The sequence below is a fragment of the Galleria mellonella genome, unplaced genomic scaffold (assembly GCF_026898425.1).
Source record: "Galleria mellonella isolate WM207_F2 unplaced genomic scaffold, CSIRO_AGI_GalMel_v1 utg55, whole genome shotgun sequence".
NCBI lineage: Eukaryota > Metazoa > Arthropoda > Insecta > Lepidoptera > Pyralidae > Galleria > Galleria mellonella.
This window is the reverse complement of record NW_026442115.1, coordinates 4,383,124-4,405,345: the sequence shown is the minus strand read 5'-3', so window position 1 is coordinate 4,405,345 and position 22,222 is coordinate 4,383,124. Positions and strand designations below refer to the sequence as shown.

At 34.1% G+C, this 22,222-nt stretch overlaps 2 protein-coding genes across 5 annotated transcripts in view; both read right to left on the bottom strand.

Annotated features, from left to right (window-relative positions):
* LOC113521438 (uncharacterized) overlaps window positions 1-4,816 on the bottom strand; it is a 121,398-nt gene extending 116,582 nt beyond the window's left edge. For all 4 annotated transcript variants that reach the window (XM_026906967.3, XM_031912690.2, XM_052899010.1 and 1 more), the window contains exon 1: window positions 4,280-4,816. In XM_026906967.3, the coding sequence (XP_026762768.2) occupies window positions 4,280-4,652 (373 nt within the window). In that variant the 5' untranslated portion in view covers window positions 4,653-4,816. The remainder of the gene's footprint in view (window positions 1-4,279) is intronic.
* Window positions 4,817-7,082: 2,266 nt separating this feature from the next.
* The window catches only part of LOC113521353 (zinc transporter ZIP11), a 71,550-nt gene continuing 56,410 nt past the window's right edge, over window positions 7,083-22,222 (bottom strand). The window contains exon 7 of the mRNA XM_026906875.3: window positions 7,083-9,164. Within this exon, the coding sequence (XP_026762676.1) occupies window positions 9,086-9,164 (79 nt within the window). The 3' untranslated portion in view covers window positions 7,083-9,085. The remainder of the gene's footprint in view (window positions 9,165-22,222) is intronic.

The window sequence follows — 22,222 nt, the reverse complement described above, 5'->3', positions numbered from 1 at the left end:
CATAGAATGGGCCACCCCTTTCTTTCTCGTGGGTGTCGTAACAGGCGACTAAGGGAATTTAATAGTCGAGGGATGGGCAACAGCATCCTTCTTAAAACATCTCCAAAGCCTAACTGCGGTGGCCAAGTGTGGCAGGTACGGGCAAAAACCCTCTTATGGGAGAGGTCTATATACAGCAGTGGACAGTTAACGGCTGACATGGTATGGTATTCAATAGTAATATCTATATGTAAAGACTGTATCCCACTAAAAAAACAACTTTAATTATGACAAAACTAGTTATTTTGATCTAAAAACTAAACTATAGAACCCATTTTGATAAAATTTCTATGTGACCAAACTATATCCTTTCAGAAAAAAAAAAAGGAAAAAGAGAATTTTATTCTTCTTATTAATGAGTAGTATGATTTAAGCAAACGTTAGCATTCGATAGATGTACACTGCATCATGGTGTCTTTTCAAAGCTCGTTTCACATGACATTTGCGCAATTTTCCTTGACGACTAAAGCGCTTGACAAGGTCCAACACAACGGCTTAATTTACAAGCTACTCCGGCATGCTAAACATCCTTACTAATATTATAAATGCGAAAGTGAATTTGTTTGTTACATCTTAGCACTTTAACGGCTTAACAAATCACTATGGAATTTAGTACCTGTATACTGTATAAAATGGAGAAGGTTATAGACTTGTTTATGGGAATAGGGAGTGATGATGCAGAGGCAAAGGAAGATGAACAAAGCTTATTACACACTAAACGATTACTTGAAGGACATACGGTTGTTTGCTACCTTTGTGGTATAAAAAAATAAGAAATTAAGATTTTTTTTATACAACTTAGAATGGCAAACAAGCTAACGACCCACCTGATGGAAAGTGGTAACCGTCGCCTATAGACATGAGCAGTACCATGGACATAACAGAGTATACTGTTTCGGCCAAGATACCCCCCACGCGTTGCCATTCCTTAGGACTCAGGTGTTATTCCTCTGTAGCCAGTAAATTCATGCCATATCCCACCCTTCATACCGAAACACAGCCATGCAAACACAACTGCTTCACGGTTGAAACACGAATGCGACAGAGATATCCAAGCAATCGACTTTTGTACAAAGTCTCCCTCTGGTAAAATTTTTCAATTGTCATTAAATAATCAATAATAATAATAATTGAAATATAATATCAACGCATGGGGGATATAAAAAATCCTTATAAACATCAAGAGTATTCGTAATCCATCACCAAATTTCCCAAAATCCTACTTATTTTTATTCAAATGTGTATAAATACAAATATACCATTATATTCGTCTGTCTTATCTAAACTAATATTACAAATAAGAAATAATGTTTGTTTGTTTGCTATATGTTATTTTTGAAAAATCTATCTACCCGTGCAAAGTCAGGCCGGATCCCTAGTTTAATTATATGGCTGTATCCCGTCGTATTTGGACGCGAAAACTAAGACAAATATAATTAATATGTTTTTTTTTAATGGATAATAATGAAATGGTAACCTCGCCGGCGCCATCGGAATACACTGAGGTACACTAGTAAGGGATACGTTCGGATAAAGCAGGTCAGTTGGCCCATCGTGACTAATTCAACAATTAATTAATCACAATAGTTTCCAAGGGAAACTGCGTGGAAGTCGACCTAACAGGTTATTTTGCTAGCAATGGAGTTGTTAATTCCCATGACTATACTAACAACCCTTGTACCCTGTATCGTATGTATATATATACGTATCCAGATTGCGATATAATTTTTATCTCCATAACTATTCGTATTTAGATGTTTATGAGTGATAGAATAACAACACCCAAACATGTTTACAAGCTTTTACATTTACAATATTAGTAGAATAGGGGGGAAAGGGACTGTTAGTAATGGAGACTGAGAATTCCATTGCTAGCAATATACCCAACCAGGTCGACCTCCTCGCGGTTCTCCCTGGAAACTATCATGGTTAATTCCAAATGAATTCATCATGATGGGCTAACTGGCCTGTTTTCATTCTCATCTATCACCCTTCACTGGTACTCCGCCAGCGTATCCCGTTAGCGCAGGCAGGGTTACCATACCATTTTCACCCATCAAAAAAAAATTTGTAGAATATGTTGCTTCAATTGACATTACAATTAAAGCCTAATATGATAAGCCGTGTGGCCCCGGCATAGAATAGGTCACCCCTTCCTTTCCCCTTGATATTGTAAGAAGCGACTAAGGGAACTTAATGGTAGAGGGCAGTGTATCCCTCATAAAATATCTCTAAAAGCTTAACTGCGATTGCCAAGGCCTTGGCCTGCCCGCCAAGCGCGGCGACTACTAGCAAAACTCCCCTTATGGGTGAAGTTCAGTTACAGGGACAGTCAACGGCTTAAATGAATGATAAGTAAAAATGTACTTTTTAGGCAGTGCCTTTCTAGGCACTTTAAAGCAACCATGCATAGGGTGAGAAATAATGCGTTGATGTCTTTTGATAGGAAAATTGTAAGGCTTTTAAGCCCCACACAATAGAGCCCACTGTTTCATTATATTTAACCTTGTTCTATTACTACAAATTAACATCCACAGCCACTTTTAGCCGACCGCTGAAAAAAGAAGGTTAATGTTATTGCGATGTATGCTACACACATATAATCTATTTTGATGATTTATTTATTGAAGTAAGCTACAAGACAACAATACAATATACATGGTGATCATAATGTTGTAAAATTTTATACTTAGCCTGATTCCTTAGTAAGAGAGACATGTTTATTTAACCGAATTAAAAAAATAGTAGATTATTAAATAGATTGTAATTATTTTTTATGATGATACATGTTGAGAGAAATCATTTGCAATGCTGTATCAGCTATGCAAATTTAAGCCAATTCTAAAAGAAGATTAACTTTTTGTATGATGGTAAGATGATATTTTCGCTAATTCTCTATAGACTATTATTATTTTTTGTTTTTATTTTCTTTTTGTACTACTATGGTGGCAAATAAGCATAGGGGCCATCTGATGGTAAACGGGGTTACCGTAGACTACGGACGCTGTAGCATGTCACGCACGCATTACCAACGCACAAGAAACCATATTACGCCCTTTTTAAAAACTACATCCTTTTACATTTAATAATCATATTATTTTGTGGATAATGTATATGATTAGTCTATTTAATATACAAGTAAAAAGGATATGAATAACGAATAATTTATATTTAGTGATTTCAATACCAGTTCACGACTCATGAGTCCGATACCAACACTTTGTGTACGTTTAAATTAATGACGAACTCTAGATGACGGTAAATCTCCCTAACGATAAAAATAGAAGTGAAATGTCTAACGTCAAATTACTCTGTCTCCCCCATATAAGACTGTATGCATACTATAGTATGTATACTTATTTTATTTTTTTAATGTTGTTAATTTTTTTCTTAAAAATCTCAGTTATATACTAACCAACATATTTAATAGTTTAATATTAGAACATAACAAATTGAATACTTAATTGAACTTAAAATGATATCACGATATATCGAGCTATGTCACCGTAAATGGGCCGTGCGACGATTGTACATCATTATTCAATAACCACTACAAGATTGATAGACCGCTACTTTATAGTAGGTAATAAAATAAGTAATTGATTCAACAATAGGCATGTAAATTATAACGATAAAATTATTCACATTATTGTGTACAACAAAAGGCTAATTAAGAGATGCCAAATTACTCATAAGAGTTTCAAGTTCCATTCGAATGAGCCCCTAATATCAATTTTGAATTTCACACTGCAAAGTGACGGTGCAAACACGCCGTAACAGGCAGGTGTGTACGCCATCCCCCGGAGCTTGCCGCGCCGCACCACCGCGTGACCGCGCCGCACTCCGCGGCCACTTCCGACGCCGTCTGTGACCACCGCTACCGCTCGAAGCTCGACCCCAACCGTCCACAACGCGCGGCTGCATGACTCACTCGCAATAAACATTCAACTCTCACTACAACTGCATAAACTTGACAATCGAACGCACCGTGCACCACGTGCGTATTCGGTGCACAATAATCTGTCATCGATAAATGCACGAACCGAATTCATCTTACAATTGGCCACTGTCGCCGACTGTGCAATTTGTTTGAATTCACTGCATTACTGTTTAAGGAAACGAATACCAGAGGTCACGTTGGAAAACGGCGCGGTATGGATTGTAAACAAACAAACGAGGCGCGAATCGAATCGGGCGCATTGTGAAATGCGTATACGCACACGGGACATGCATAACTTACGTGTTTGTGCGCAGGTGAGGAGACGTAAACAATGGTGTAATAAGCCATCGATCGTAGAGTACAAAAGTAGTGATGCGCGCAAATGCAGCGGGCCCGAGATGCAGCATATAGCGTGCGAGGGGCGCGGGCGCACGCAGCGTACTGCAGCGCAAGGGGCACCCCGCCGGCGCCGCGCCACCGTCCGATACTTTGTCAACAAACACCCAGTGAATGGGAATAGGGCTGCCGGTGTTTCGCATGACACCACCGCATGGATCCGATGCAGTGTGGATGTCAGCGCACTCTCTGCCGCCTCGTCGGGTGTCGCCACTATTGCATTCTTCCATACCATTATTTCGATTGTTTGTGTACTTACGCGGCTGTCACTCATCATTTATTACGTTCTATTACCCATTTAGTTATAGCCATCGCAGTTAAATATATGATTGATGATAGGTTTATTTTACTTTATTTGGATATAAATAAGCATTTTAGATATATTATTTTAATAGGCAATGTAAAATCGCTATGAAAAAATAGTAGCTGGAATAGAACCTTCTAATTTTGTTATCCGCCCATTTGTGCACATAATTTTTATGTTAATGTAAAATAATATTCCCCAGTTAGTTAAAGATGTCCTTTGATGTCAAATTTGTATTTCCTCGTATGTATAGTAATGGGTAACTTTAATTTTACATTTTCTGATTTTGATTTCCCCCTATCTGTAATATAATTTTACGATATAAGTTCAATCTATATGTAAATGTAAAATAACATGCTTTTGATTTCAAATTTATATTTCCTCGTAATGTGTAATTTTAATATTACATTTGCAACAATTTTTCAACAATTTCATTTCATTTTTAAAACTTCTGTTTACGTAAAAAAAAAACATGAGACTAAAAGTGAAGAAGACGAAATATCCTCATTTCAGATTTTATTTTCCCAAAATTGTTTATCTTTGAAATGACTTAAACCTTCCACATAACTTTTTTTACTAGGAACATTTTAATGAAGTGTATAAAAATGTTTTAACTGTATGTTGTTATGATTTCAATATAGTAGTGTTCCTACTTTATAGTGAACAAACAGTATAAACGTGCCAAGAGTGGGAGCACGTGCCCAAGTAACCGTGGAGTCACATACGAGCATGCTTTGGATGCCATTCAAAGGGTTTTATGGATAGCGGACAGGCGGCGTTGCGGGCGCGGTGCAGTGTGGTGCGGCGCGGCGGTCCGTACGCGTAAGAATTCCGGCGTTAGGGTGCGCGGGCGCATTGCATTCGGGGTCATTGTCCGCGTAGCGCCGCACGCCCTTTGGCTGATGAATGCAGTTTAAATTGTAATACGAACCCTTCTTCGTCAAAGTCGTTTGCTAAAATGATAAAACTAATCAAAAATGGCGGAAAAGTGGCAGTCCGGTAAGAATTAAACCTTTATAATTGCATGCCACAACACACATGTATTGATAAGCACAGACAGAGAAATTTTGAAAAAGAATTATTCCGTCTTTACTTTATTATTGTGTTAATGCCAAAGGAACGACACTAAATTACGTGCTTACTTCCTCCATATATATATCTTTGTGGTGCATATGTTACGAAATGTCTGCCAATTGTCCACCTATTTTCTTAATTCTAGTGGTACAGATGGGCTCATTTCCGTTCTGGTTTTGATCTTATACTGATTTCACCACGACTATATGTATGTGATATAGGGTAATCCATTCCTACAGAGTAAGCCAGTATATTGGGAAGCCGGTTTGATTCTTAACCGCTTGGTGTTCCTCCCAAAACTCTAAATCTGTATGTGATCATATTAAAAAAATGAAATATGTCGACATTTTTACTTTTTTCGTAAAGAAAAATTTTGTCCGCGAACATGTCCATCGTCCGTGAAGACATATTGTGACATAAAATCTTAAATTACCCCCAAACAATTTTCACAATTTTCTTTATTAATAAATGTGCATAAAAACCGCGGTGTAAAAATTTAAGTTTAACCGTACCTGTTTCATACGAATTTCATACATATCTGTTCAGCGGTATCGCACGAGTAGACAGAATTTTAGTAAATCAATACACGTAATAAAAAAAGTTTCAGTTAATTCAACTGATCGATTTTTTTATACAACTTAGAATGGCAAAAAGCTGACGGCCCACCTGATGGAAAGTGGTAACCGTCGCCTATAGACATGAGCAGTAAGTAACATAGACATAACGGAGTATACTGTTTCGCCCATAATACGTTGCCATTTCTGAGGACTCAACTGTTATTTCTCTATACCCTGTAAATTCACTGCCATATCCCACCTTTCAAACCGAAACACAGCCATGCAAACACGATTGCGTCACGGTAGAAACGTGAATGGAATAGAGGTGCCCACCCAAGCAAACGACTTTTGTACAAAGTCTCCTTCTGGTAGCATAGCATTTTATATGTGATTCTTTAGATTGATATAACTTTATTTATGAACCGATTGGAATAAAACAAACACTAAATGTTGGTTAGCAAACCGCAAGGCATTAGTGAAACCGCAATCAAATCGGTTAAACCATTTCTGAGATTAGCGTAAACAAACATATAGACAAACACACAGACAAACAAAGAAACAAAATTTTCTCATATAATTATATATCTTCCATGTACAAACAGCGACCAGTTACGATTTTATTATATGTATTTGTTGATTAGTAGGAAGAAGGATGCTTTTGGAAGTAAAAATCTCAAACCTTAGCCTCATGTTTCGTTCAAGGTTAACATTTTTGCAGATTATATTATTATAAGTCAAATGTTTATATGTAGTAATAAATAAAAATTCAAAATAACGTTCTATAATAATTATAATAAAAAATAAAATCAAATCGAACAGATTCGACGTACTTACTAAACTAAACTTATAATATCCTTGGCAGATTGTGCTACAGTTATTCAAACATATTTTGAAAATAAACTAAATGCATTATGTATTCATTTTCTAGGCATAAGTACAATATAAGACTATGCAGTTAGGGGATTTACAGCACGTAAATTGTGACAAATTAAGATTACAATTGACAACACTCATTTTATTCCGTAGGTCTCATATCATGTTAGAAAATTGTTAATATAACATTATTATCTATTATCACATTATGTAAAAGTATAGGAAAATGGATGATTATTTTCAGGGTCCAATCTGAGGCCAAACAGAGGAATTATCCGCGGCAAAAATGAGGGGTGGTTTTTTTTTTTTATCTTTTTTATTTAGAGGCTTTTATCCTATAAGGATATGTCAGCCTCATATAGATGAGGGGTGGTAAAACTACATTATTTGAGACAGTCCCCGATCTAAAAATATTCAAAGTTGGTAAGAGTTGAGGGTATTTTTTACATACTTTTAAATGATGTAGGCGACTAATATAATGTTTGCCAGGTACGACAAAATAAGTATAGATCGGGCCCTGATTATTTGCGACAATACTTTTACATGATATAAATCACAATTCTCGCTTGATAAAATATGAAATATTGTCGTCTAATGATTTCATCTTAATTTCTATCTATATAATGATTTACTTGGCATTTGTCAAATGATGTTTATGTACATGAATACTAATCAATATTTCTGCGGCGAAACTAATTTATTACGAATGATTTAGATATGACATAATTATAACTTGACCTATCATGTAGGTGCATGGCACAGAATGCAATTCGTATTTGTGCTCGTGTTTCTGGTTAACAAACAAAATTCACTATCATTGACTAATTTAACAAAACTGCATCGTCAAATTTATGAATATATTTTATTTACAATTAATACTCTCAGTTACTCTTACACGTAACTAATAATTTTCATATGTAATTAATATTTTTATAAACGTTACATCTTGCAGCAATTTCAATCATCTTCGCTCAAATAAACACTAACAGCTATCAATAAAAATACAATAAGTAGATACGTATTTTTTTAATTGAAATTATTTACTTGCATTTATAATAAAATAAATAAACGTAAGATGTAAATACATTTATACTCTTTTTTCGTTCTACAAATAAATTTAGCAGTGCGTGAAAAACGAATTTCAATTACATACAAGTATTGTATGGCTAGTTATTTGTACAACTTTTGAAACCATTCAGTAACGAAAAAATTAACGAGTATCTACGAATTAATCTATATTCTTCTACAATATAAAATTTGTATCGTAACATTTCATATTAGTTTGACAAAACAGGATTCGAATTTTAAAACTGGGAAAAACAAAACTAACCAGAAAATGACAGTTTGCTTACGTAATACATTGTTGTTCGCCTAAACATTATCATTTCTTCACTCAGTAGCGTTTTCCATTCATACAAGCTTTATACAAAGAAATATAAATAAGTATATATTAACATTATAATACCACCAGGTATATATCAGTACAAATGGATTTAATAGTAATATTTTACTCTTAGAGTATAATATTAATAAATTGCTATACATATTTACAATAAAACCGCCATTCTCATCTTTTTCAATAAAAAAGAGTATTGATTGAACTCATATTATAGATTAATATATATTTTATTCTATAATTAAATATTTATTTATAGAAAATACATATACAGATACTGAAATTTAGTATTAAAAATAAAAATTAAAGTTGTCACTCTATGTATTGGGGCATCGTTCTAAAACGATGTTCAATTTTGAAGCGTTCCTATGAACGTGTAAGTCTGAATACTTTACATCAAATAGGCAGAAGTCTAATCTATACCTTATAACCTAGTACTTAGAATCTAAGTTTGCCTGTAGTCGTATAGTTGTCGCCATATAGTTCGTATCTATCAATGATCGCGTTCACTCGAGTCCCACGTCCAAGCACATCATCACTACGAATCCAATGATGCACCCCCACGTCGCTAACTTGCCGTTGCCACTGCACACACATAAAATAATAAGTCACAGAGTTTAAAACATATCAGTCTTTATATTTATATTATTAACAGAAAAAAAAATAAAGAGATTTAAATTCGTTTGCATTTTTTTGTATATTAGTCGAATGCTTCATCAATTATAAACCGATAATTTAATTTTGATATTTCTTACTGCAATAGATGGGATTTATTTCCGTGTTGGTGCCAAATTCATTTTGTGATTATTTTAATCATCGTTTTTTCATTGCGATGCTAAATCCTGCTCATTGCGAAGAACAATCTATTTCTAGAGACATGATTCCATGTTCTAAATTCAAATATTTTTAATCTAATGTGTCTAAGAAACATCTTGTCGTTAATCAAAGTTTTGTTTCAATTGAAGTCGAATTTATTTTTTGCTTATCCATTCTAAGTCGATTTTGATGACTTTTTACAATATCTTTTTTTTTCATAAAATCTTACATAAATTGATAATAAAATACATATTAATACTAGTACTAATTCTGCTTATCACTAATATATACAATTTCCAGTTTACACTATTTTTTTTTTATAAAAAGAGGATTTTAATCATACGGACCGACTAATGGCAGTCCATGCCGCCAGAGGCAACACACGCGCCTTGTCGAACTTTGATATGAAGATCTTAAATGACTGTATCCAGTATGAATTCACTGCTTCTAAGTTCTAAACAGTTATATAAGTATTTTTGCTTGGCGGAAAAATAGTTAAGTCAGTGATAACCATGCAAATTTTATATAAACTCACTCTGATGACTGAATTTACCTCCTAACAGCATTTCCAAAAAACGTGTATCGTGTAAGCAATATACATGTTGTGCTCATACTGAATTATGTACATATTGTGATTGTATAGAACATGTTTTTTGCTTATATTTATTATTATAGATGTCTCACCACCCATATCCAACAAAATACATGTCGTAATTAATATATGTCGCTAAGCACATGTTTTGTACAACATGTATTTTTGTTGAAACGGTTGGTAAGACATAAGCGAAAAATATGTATAAGTACATAAACATGTAAAATACAAATTGTCTTACCCTTCGTAAAACACTGACAAACGAAACAAACGCGTGCGTTCTCGTGTCTTTATTTCGTGAGGATATAAAATTTAATGAATACAATCGTTAAAAATCTATAAATGTCGTATTAGCCGCATAAATAAGTATAATAAGTCAAGGAACGACGTCTGAAGCTTTAAGTATGAATAATGCTCCTCTATTGTCCGTGATCAAATTAATTAATATGTACCGGGACCGTGAACGAAACCGCGGGTAAAGGTAGTAACAAAATAAGAATCACAATAAAATTTATTTTAAACTGTTAACCCAGTAAACTTTCGAATTCTAATTTATCTATAGACTAATTCCGTTTTTCCAAATTGTAAGTACAACTAGCTCTATGATTTGATACAACATTTTATATTTAGTATTCAGTTCATCGGGTCGACATCTAAATACTATTTTTGTTTTAGTAATCACTTGTCTTAGACGAGTCGTAAAATAAAAATAGTTTGTTTTATTTTCACAACATGGCGAGATTTTTTGCATTCCTAGTTGTGTCATCAATGTTGCTAGACACGAGTAACATACAAAATAATAATGTGTGAATTTCCACTGAATGAGATTATCGATAAAAAATATTAATTTCAATTACATACATACAATGAATAAAATAGAAACTAGACGCATACCCGACACAGAATAGATCATCGCTCTTGTACCGTGATTATCCTAAGAGGCGACTAGAGGAACTTATGGTGAAGGGATAAGTAGCAGCGTTCCTCATAAAACATCACCAAAAGCCAAACAACAACATATTTATCAAACACTGAAACCATTAAAATCTTTTTAGGGGAGACTACCGGTATAACTGATCATATTTCTCTAAGACATAAGAAATACGAAGAAATAAGTAAAAAATTATCAATTTTGAACATTCCACAACAACACAATGCATGCGATTATCACTTATGTGAGTACAAGAGTTGAAACATTTTGATTTTTGTAATTATATTTTTTTAAAACATTAGATATTCGATCCATGTTTCTTTTGGTAAAATGTTGTTTTCATTAGTAGAACATTCCTTTAAAATAATGCTATTGACTTCGATTTCAACCTGCATCCTATTAATTATAGGTAGGTTTTTAGTTTTAGATAATGAGGATCTGGGGACGATTCTCGCTAGGACCAATTTTGAAAAGGAACGTACTCGTATCTAAATTGTGTATGTGTCGTAGTCCCAGATGTTCATTGCCTCGTTCCTCATAACACAGGGTAACCTTGTTTGAGGACCAGACTATTGGTATGATTGTGTAATGTGTGCCACACAGGCATTTATTTAATATTTATTTATTAATTAGTAGTTTAAAATTGCCAGCATTTATTGTATACGTACATCACACCGATATCAATCTGTAGAGAGCTGCAACAGATATTTAACGATTAGCTACATTAAAAAATCAAAGTCACAAACGATCCCGTCAATTTCTTGATTATTATTACATTTTAACTATCATTGTTACACGCGACTAGAATACGAAGCCAGGCATTATTAGTCGTACATGTGTACAAAAAGTTAATTTAAGAGGTGAACCAAATTTAGTGAGAGTAAGTTTGGATTTCTCTATATTGTAAGGGTTGACTCTTACAATTATTAACTATATTTTCTATGCAACTTGGAACGTCAACTAGCTGACAGCCCTCCTTATGGTAAGTGGTAACAGTTTCCTATAGTCATGGATGTCACAGAATATACTGTAATATACATACATCGCCATACCTGTCATAAAAAAAAAAAAGATTAATAAAACACGGTGCCAGGGCCAAAAGAAATAAAAATAAGGGGGAGAGAGATAAAGTGATATAGAATGTTGATACGGAGCTTACACTTAACTTTACACTTTTGTAACATAAAATAGCAAATGAGAAGAATTATAAAGAATAAAATAAGTAAGAAATAGTAAACATAATCAGTAATTTCACATAGGAAAAAAAATAATTCCAAATCAGTCTTGTCTCCTTTATTCTTTTTAATCACGACATTCCTAAGGACTGTATTATGCATCTGTACACTGTAATTTCACACAAATGTTAGATGGATGGTTCATGATTTTAATATGCACAAGAACTTAGTACGCTATCATAGTGCGAGAATTTCTTTTCGGTTGTTCGCATTCATGGATATATAGTCTTTGTGCTCGCTCAAGATCATGCGGGCACATCACGAGCTATTAAAAAAAATACATAAAAAGTACATTTACGTGCGACCAAAACTTCAGAATAAGGTTTAAAGAGAAGCGCCGATAAATGCGACGCATGTTCGTTTAGCCATAATAATATACATTACCACTAAACGTTTATCCAGCGTAATACAAAATGGCTCCTGTCGCTTAATAAAGCTAGTCTTCATTGCGGTAAATTCTACAAGCTGTTTGTTGTTGTATCAGTCGTTAACTGACCCCTGCTGAACATAGCTTCCCCCATAAGGGTGGGTTTTGCCAGTAGTTGCTACGCTTGGCAGGCGAGTTGGCAACCGCAGTTAGACTATGCAAATGTTTTAAAAGAGACGCTGCTTCTCATCCCTCGACCATAAACTCCCTTAGTTGCCTTTTACCATATCCACAGGAAAGGAAGGGGTAGCCTATTTTATGCCTACACAGCTACCTACAAGCTGGTTACTATATATTTATAATGTAAATATCAAACTAATATACTAAACAATCCCCTTATTTGTAAGGAGAAGAAGCAACCCGAAAGCTATCAGTATACTATATTAGGTCCGATCTTCATATCTCTTAGAATCTGTCGTGGGTAATTCCTGGTGTTCTCATCACAATGGGCAAATTGGCTTGATTTCCTTACTAGTCCCACATTAGTGTAAGCTAATTTTAATAGTTATCATTAGATTTTCATCAATTAATACATTAATGGAATTATAAGTAATATATTGTTATAGTGCAAATGGTACCCTCACAAACCGTTATAAAATGCCATCGTCATACAATAACGGCCATTGAGAAATAACGAGTAAACTATATTTGAATATCAACTAGGTAACAAAATTACGATATCGGAAAGGCCGACCGATGGCGCTTGCGTCTCACGCGCCAGCCTCTCAGAAACAATGGTCATTGATGGCCGACCGGAATCGCTAACTGGAATTACGACCATTTAAACGATTCCTTGTAGTTAGCTAACAGTCCAACACTTCCACTCAAGCAGACTATTAAACTAGAATTCTACTTAACAAATTATTGAAATGCTTAAGTTCAGGTATGTACATTAGAGGAATACGAAAACGAACTTGTGGTCCCGGCATTATGGCGTAGAGTACTGTGGAATTTCGGCCGAATACGAAAGGGAAGATTAATACCTATTAATCTCCCCCAGGACGAATGTGGATGGCTTCGAATACATTGAAGATCATTGGCGTGTGGTCCTGGCATGAATGAGCCACCCCTTCCCGTAGGTGTTGTAAATGGTGACTATGGGAATTTGATGATCGAGGGATGGGCAGCAGCGTCCCTTTTATAACATCACCAAAGCCTAACTGCAATTGCCAACTCGCTTGTCAAGCGTGACAACTACTGGCAAACCCTCCAATAGGGAGAGATGTATTTCCGGCAGTAAATAGTTAAGGGTTGATATAATGTTAAGAAATATATCTGAATATGGTCGAACATATAAACTAGTCAAATGTTAATTCTACGTCAAATATAGGACTTAAAATGTATCTATAGAATGTATGCTCGTTAGTATAATAAAGTCTTTTGTGATTTTTTTTCTATTTAGAAATATAAAAGTATCTGTAGTATCTATCAGATCTGAAAAGTTAACAAATGTTCTGTACCAATTAAACATTTGATCTGATTGATATCTCGAAATGATATCATAGATGTGGTTCAACAATTTCTTTGTACTAATACAACAACATATGCTACAACAAACACACAATTTGTATGAAACATGAACGTAAAATTAATATGGAATCAAGATAACAGTAATTATTTATAAGAAAAAATATAAAACGAACATATCTTATATCATTCCCAAAAAAATTAAAATCGAATATTCTCTCCTATTCTGAAATAGCTTAAAACTAGTGTATTAGTACTATTAGTAAACTAGATAGGTACTTAAAAATAAATAAAGACCTTCATGGTCTAGTAGTTTCAAGTCTTATTCGTAAGATACTAAGATTGTGAGTTCTGATCTGACCAACAATACAAATCTCAGACAAGTTCTCCAATCACATGTGGATATTATTTTAACAAACGCAATGACTACCCTATTTGGGGTTACAGTCATGAGTACATTTATATACTGTTTGTATATTTGTAAAAATTTTAAGGTTTACTTATGTAGTAAGTACAAATACGAAATGAATCGAAAATCCAAAATGATTTATATACGACTAGCTTTTACCTCCGACTCGCCAGCGTGACCGGGATAAAATTATCCTATATCCTTTTCTATCCCATGTAGTAGATGTATATCAAATTTCATAGTGATTAGTTATGCTATTAAAGCGCTATATAGTAACAAACAAACAAACCTACTTTCACATTTAAAATATTAGTAAGTAAATTTTAATAGATGCTGAAGATTAAAAAATGAACATAGTTAAGTGGATATACAAATTTTCATGTTATCCGCTTCATGGTGATGCAAACTAATAGAGTCATGTTATGTTAACGTGTGTGTATTCCGATCACGCCGCCTGGGGAAGCCCGATGGGACACGCGTTTCGCACCCAAATTTGTAGCTGACATCATTGCCGAATAATTTAAGATTTTGTTCCACAAAATACCGACTTTAATCGTGACAAAATTAGTATGGGGGGAACCCTGTTGAGCGCAAAAAGAATTATCTAAATCGGCGCAAAATATGCGAAGGCAATAAACACACATAAAAATACAAATAAAAAACCTGCTTCTTTTTCAAGTCTCTTGAATAGGTACAATTTACAGACACGCTTGCGTTGTGCATCCTAGTTGGTAATATAAAAAGTCGACTACTTTGCCAATAAAATTTAGTAGTTAAAAGAGCTCGTTATACAGATATTGACTCTGGATGATAACACTATAAAAAAAATTAATCATAGTGTCGGTAGGTATCGTATATGATGATGATAATATGGACAACAAAATAATTTTCTTATTAATAAAAAATATTGGAAGTACACACCTCTTAGTAAAGTGCGACACCGATAACCGACAACCGATAGGAAAAGAAAGTTCTTAAAGGGTGAAATCGAATTCGTATGAAATCTAAAAAGATAAAAATGATGACAACGATAACATGACAATAGGATAGTTCCTATAGATCCTGGTTTTATTCAAATGGATGAAATTAGTGGCTGAATTATTGGTTTATATTAAGAAAGCTCATTTATCAAGGTGAGGATGAAGTCAGGTCAGTTGTAATATTTCACTAAGAGTTAACTACAATGATTTCCAGGGGAGATCGTGTAGAGATCGATTTGACAGGATATTACTAGAACTGATTAAACATCCTGCTTTATACTATTAGCTACAAAATAGACAAAGGCTTCAAATTTATTATAACATTCTCTTTTTCTTTTATTGTTGTGGTTTTAACATATTTATATAAACACTTAGCTCTTTAGAAATTAGTTAAGTACCGATTACATAAGAATTAACAAACTTATTAGTACGCGTGATAGGGTGGTCAATCATGTAAGAGTATCAAAAACAATGATACAATGCCTAAGAACAATCGTTGGAATACTTTTGCCTCACTATCTTTATTAGTATCTATGTGTATCGAAGAAACGGGGTTCTTTCAGTACGTCTCTTTGTCGTACTGTACTCGTATAATGGAGTAACGTCTGCACGTGGTACGGCTTTTTCCTTCGCCGCAAAAAGTCTCGCCGTCTTTACAGCTGCGGGAACCAGAGAGCCATCGGGTAATTCTAACAAACTCAGAAACAACCGACAGAAGTTGCCCTAAAAGTGTCTGGTTATCTAAAGATACGACTTCTCATAGATTTACAGGTGGAATAGAAGTCCCTGACTAAAACGAATTGTATTTTTGGTATCTATTTTGACAAATATTTTTTGCAAATCTTTAAAACTGTCTTACAAGATCTACGTTAGGTTTTTTAATAGGTCGAACTTTAATTCAATGATGAGTTGCGCTTTATGCCGTAATAGCCTCAGTACAGCTCCTGTGTGTAGTATTACATTTCACATCCCTTCTCTCCAGGAATCTGATTTTGATCCTATAAACGTTTCTCCTAATTGTTGTGTGCAAAATAATCTCATTTACAAATTCAGATAATTTATAGACAAGTAATAGTATACCATCATTGTGATTGGTGATGCTTACAGTAGAGTAATATTAGCTGATATGACGATGATGATGGGTATCATCACAGTGCATTCTGTAATATGCATGATACTCTACAGCTCTACAGGCGATTTTAATCATTTTACATCGGGTGGGCCATGAGCTTATTTGGCATTATAAGTTGCATACAAAAATACGGCGATGCGTTATCTGGAGGTAGGTCAGGGAGAGTCCAATGCAACAAGCCGGATTCCCAGACAGTGACGTCTACGGATAGACAAACTAGAGCGGCGTCACCGCCGTTATCCCGGCAACAAACGCGTTATTTCATATATTTATTACTATTGACACTGGCGAGACGGTGACATGCCCACGCGCGGCGCACCAAATTTACTTCAAATGCGCGAATGTCCGCCGGCCACCCTCCGCGCGCTGCCCGCTTCAAATAGACATACCAATGGATGGTGATGCCAACGTCGTTACACCTCTTAATCCTTATTTCACATAACTTCGTCTAGAGTTGCAAGAACGATCTTATTCTCTTACGGGGTTTCTACACTATATCTAATTATTATTTTGACTAATTATACAAAAACTGATAAATATGCCTTGGCCAGCGATCGTGACAGGTGAAAGCAATTAGAAGAGACTTATTCCCAGCAGTGGGATACCACGGAACTATAAATGATGGTGATAATCTAATTATACCCTTTGTCTGCATCATTACCGTTAAAAATATTAAAAATTCCAATGTTACTACCGAGCATAATACATAAAATATACCATTAATAATTTTATATCATCATGTGATTAAAGAAACATTTCAAATTAATCAAATATTGAATATTTGCAACAGTAACACTGAAATATCAGAGAAGACTATTAAAGACGCATAATTTAATATTATCAATTCGATCTGTAGGTAGAAACTATTTATTGTGAAAAATTATGTGAATATATGTTGTTTTATGATTGCAACATTTAGGCGCTTTGTGATTTTGTGCGATACTGGCATGACTAATACATTTATAATTCATTATCGATTAGTAAATTTAGTTTAATTATATCACTTTTAAAACCACTACAAATTGCTTGTAAGTTTAATGCCTAATTTCGAATATTTGTTACCATAAACCTGAACAAGATCATAAACAACATAACAATATGCGTAACGAATAAGAACCCTCACAAGGATCACCGTCAAGGACTAAGCAGACTTGTCCCTAATGTAAAGAATTGCGGTGGCTTTTATACTCTCTAGACCAAAATACAAAGCGCGCATAATTTGTGCTGATTTTGAAATGCCTTTCTTTAATCTCTCTCTAAAAAATGAATTTAAGTTTTAAAAAATTTAGAATAAAAAAATATTAATGATAAAACAAAATGGAATAATTTATGCATTATAAAATTATTAATTTTAGAATTAATATATAATATCATCTTATAATGTAAAAAAATATTAATTTTAGAAATAAGATATTTTTAAGAATTTTTTAATTAACATTTTAGACTGAGCTAATGATTAAGTATGATCTAACTTCGTATAAGGCGAATTGAGGAAATTTCTACCATCTTGTTCGAACAATTTAAAACTTATTCAAATTTGCACACATACATACATACATATCTGTCACGCCTATCTTCCATTATGGTAGGCAGAAACAATGGAACGCCAAATGCTTCGATTCAAACAAACCTCTTTCGCTTCTTCAATCTTTTCATACACGCTCGCCGGTTACGGGTACTTTTAATTTTGCCCTTCACGTTGCCTATTTGGTCAACATACGTCCGTCTAGGGCGGCCCCTGCCGACATCTCCATTCATTCTTGCTCGATAAATCTCTTTCGTAATTCTGCTTTCATCCATCCTCTCCAAATGACCAAACCAATGCAACATTCCTTTTTCGATTTTTGTCACTACATCGTCTTTCAGTCCACACTTCTCTCTAATCACATTGTTTCTTACTCTATATTTTAATGTAATTTGCAATCAAAATATATTTTGCTACATTGAATGTATATATTATTTCAGTTATACAGGTGCATGCACTTACTAAGTATATATATAAAGCATAAATAGCTTATCTAAATGTTATTATTAATGTGGAGATCCTATAAAATTGTAACCAAACAATGTCTGTATATGGGAGGTATTTAAAAAAAATTAATGAGAATTAAGATCAATAGGTGCAATCATTTTTAGAAGTTTCGTCGAAAGAATGTTTATTTCGGCGTTACTCAAAAACTAACACACCAAATTAGATGCGGTTTTCTCAGTTGTATTCCTGAAGTTCTAACTTAAAAATTGGTGTAGTTTTAACTCGATACATTATACAGAAGTAGTCTACTTTGATTTTATATTCTTGATATCTACGTCTACAAAGTAGTAGGCAAAAAGTTATAGTATAAATAAAAAACAACATAAATCATATGAAATAAAAAACAGAAACATATATAAATAGAAACTATGCGCATTCATAATGCTCAAGCATAACTTTTTAGTAGAATCAATAGACTAGAACCGAGTTTCCGCATTAGGTTATTGCTAAAGTATATATAAGCTGTTTCTTCTCTTCATATCATATTCACAGTTACAGATTAAAAATATCTCAAGATTTTTGTTTTAATATTTGTAGTCAGAACTCAATAAGTCTATTCTAATTACTTTATGTCCCATTGCCTGACAGGATAGTATGTTTAGAAACCGGATAATGAACATCTGGGGTCATCCAAACTCGAGCTAATTTAGAAATGGTTGTTTAGTAGATACCCGTTTAAGTTGCTTTACCTTAATAAATATGTACGACACTACATATAGGATAAGCGACAAACAAACAAAGCGACACTCTCATATTTTGATCGTTTGCAGGGGGAAAATATACACACTTTATTTATAGCGGAGAAACTCTCACGAGTTAAAGTTTATAATTTTCTCAAAGATGCTTATACGAGTAAGAAATTGATGGTCGTAATATTGAGACGACATTGAATATATACAGAAGGACTAATTAACTCAAAGAAGTAACTTTTAAAATTTTCTATCAGATAACGAAAGCAACTAAGGTCTCATCATCATTATATTAGCTGTCCACTACTGAACATAGGCCTCTCCATAAGGATAGTTATACCAGCAGGTGCCATGTTTGGATTAGATGATGTTTTCAGATGGACGCTGTTACCCATCCCTCAATCATTAAGTTTTCTTAGTCGCCTCTTAAGATACTTGATAAAGGTACTTAAGATATAGGAAGGGATGATATGTTCTGACGGGATCACATGCCAACTAAGGACTGAAACATGAAAATTCAATCAAGAGGCAATCTTTTCCGGTTCCCAAAATGCTCAATAACGTGGACGCGACTGCAGAAACTAATGTTTATGTTACTTTGAAAAAAAAAAATGTAGTAAATATCACACATGACAGAAGTATATATCATTCGCGCAATAATCTACGTAAGAAAAAGGAAATCACTGAGGTAATAAATGTCTCTGAAATGTAGTGCACAGGGTACAATTGCGGTGGCGGCGGCGTCGCGTCCGGGGTGACAGACGGCGCGCCGCTATTTCTGGCGGGGTATTTGCGTCGCGACGCCACATCGCACCGCACCTACACTACACGTGCCGTTTGCTGCTTGCAACGTGCAAAATGCTATTGTCACTGTGATTTTTACTGTCCACTAGTTTTACCACTCCCTCGCCTAAGTTTCATAAAATAGCTTTAAAAACAAATATTTTACACAAAAATCTATCTACCTATGAAATCAGAACTAAAATCCTTTCATTTTTTTTAAAACTATACGGATTTGTGCGCTAGGAGCCCGTTCTCCCTGTTCCTCTAAGATTTTTGAAAAATAATTTTAAAGCATTTTTACAATCCCTGTAAGAATTTGGTATATATTCGTAGTTTAACGTTTCTAGGTTATATGATAAAAACCTGGTAAAAAGAATCTTTCCTTGTTCACTTTTTCTAGGCTGTTGAAATTCACCAACCATATTTGCCGTCTGGTCCCAGCATAGAACGAGCCACCACTTCCTTTCCCGTGGGTGTTGTAAGACATGACTAAGGAACCTTAATAGTCGAAGGTCAAGTCAAGAAGTTTCATTAGACTTTTTTTATAAAAGCTTTTTAAAATAAGTGTGTAATTCTAAACTGCTTTCATTAATGCTTAGCAAAAGCTTTTTTAATTTACAAATAAAAATCGACGTCATTATGGTATAGATCAAATCCTATCGAAGGATTGTAAAAATAACAATTATTTAAATAAAAATTGGCACGTAAAAAAGACAGACAATTTGAGAACTTCTTTTATTTTAAAGTCACTCATAAACAGAGTTATATTTTTTACCTCTGTATATTTTAAAAGACGTCTATGAAAAACTGCCGTATGTTTTTAAGAACTGCGTTAATTTCGATTACCACGTGAACGAAGACGGCTACTGCTAGTTAAATAATAAAACTTCTGAACTGGTTCCATTCCGGAAGGGAATTGAGACCGGTCCTGGACAATACGCGGAAAGCACAATAGTTGACTTGTCATTAAGGGGAATTCCTTTGCCAACATTATAACGAGTATCCAAGTATTGACGACTAACATTCACAATAATAAGTGAAACCCGCGTCTGATGAGACACTGACGTGGATCGGAACGACTGAATTGCCGCTTCGACCCTTGTTAATCAAATTATGACATTTACGACAGATGGCTCAAGATGGTACAAAAGAATAACATTATTAGAAATCGATAATTTAAAAAAAATCTTGGTACAGAATTCTTAGTTCCTTGATATCGTAATACTAGTTGACCCGACAGACGCCTGCCTAAATTCAATATTTTTCCTCATAAAACTCAATCAGACTATTGAAAAACAAAAAAAGAAAAAGCTAAATTGATCAAGCCATTTTCATGAAATGCTCTTACCAACCAATTAACGAATAGTATTTTATTTTCATTTATATAGATGATAAAGTGATTTTGTCTGTTACTTCGTAGTACTTTAATCACTCAACAAATTAATAAGAAATATTACATACACGTAGTATTTCGGATGGAGAAGTATATAGTTAGACTAAGTTTGATTTCAGCTGTATGGACGAACTAGTTTACATGTATGATCTCTTTACGTATTCTGTTTTCTTTATATGTTACGAAATTTACAAGAGTTAGAAAGTTTATCTTACTGTAAAGTCTAAATGAGTGTTATTTGTACATTGTTTACTTAGTATCTGTAATCACTATGTGACAAACAACAAACTAAAAGAGATATTCCTATTCTAAAAGTTTCAAAGTGTAGGTGAGTAGTCAGAAACATAATAGAAACATAGATAGAACCATTCATAAGGCTGAATTAATATTAATGATTGCGAATAAACTTATTATTAAATTGAAACACTTTTCTTTGTATAGGCCTTTGGCGTTCGATTCTCTCTATCTAGTCCGCAAAGAACTTAGTATAAAGACAAGTAATTGAATCTGTGAGATGCGATATCTCCTTATTTTTCTCACAAACAATGACTCAATTGCAAAACTAAGCACGAAAATGCTCGGATAAACTATTTAACCTACTTAATTTTTGTAATTCAGCACTTTAACAAATAGAAAACAAATAATGTACCATCCCATTGGTAAAATAAGGTAGGTACCTCTTTAATAAAGGGTGACGTATCAAGATGATACGAAGGGTTCCAACTGGTAACACGAGGGTCTCATGACAAAGCCCAGT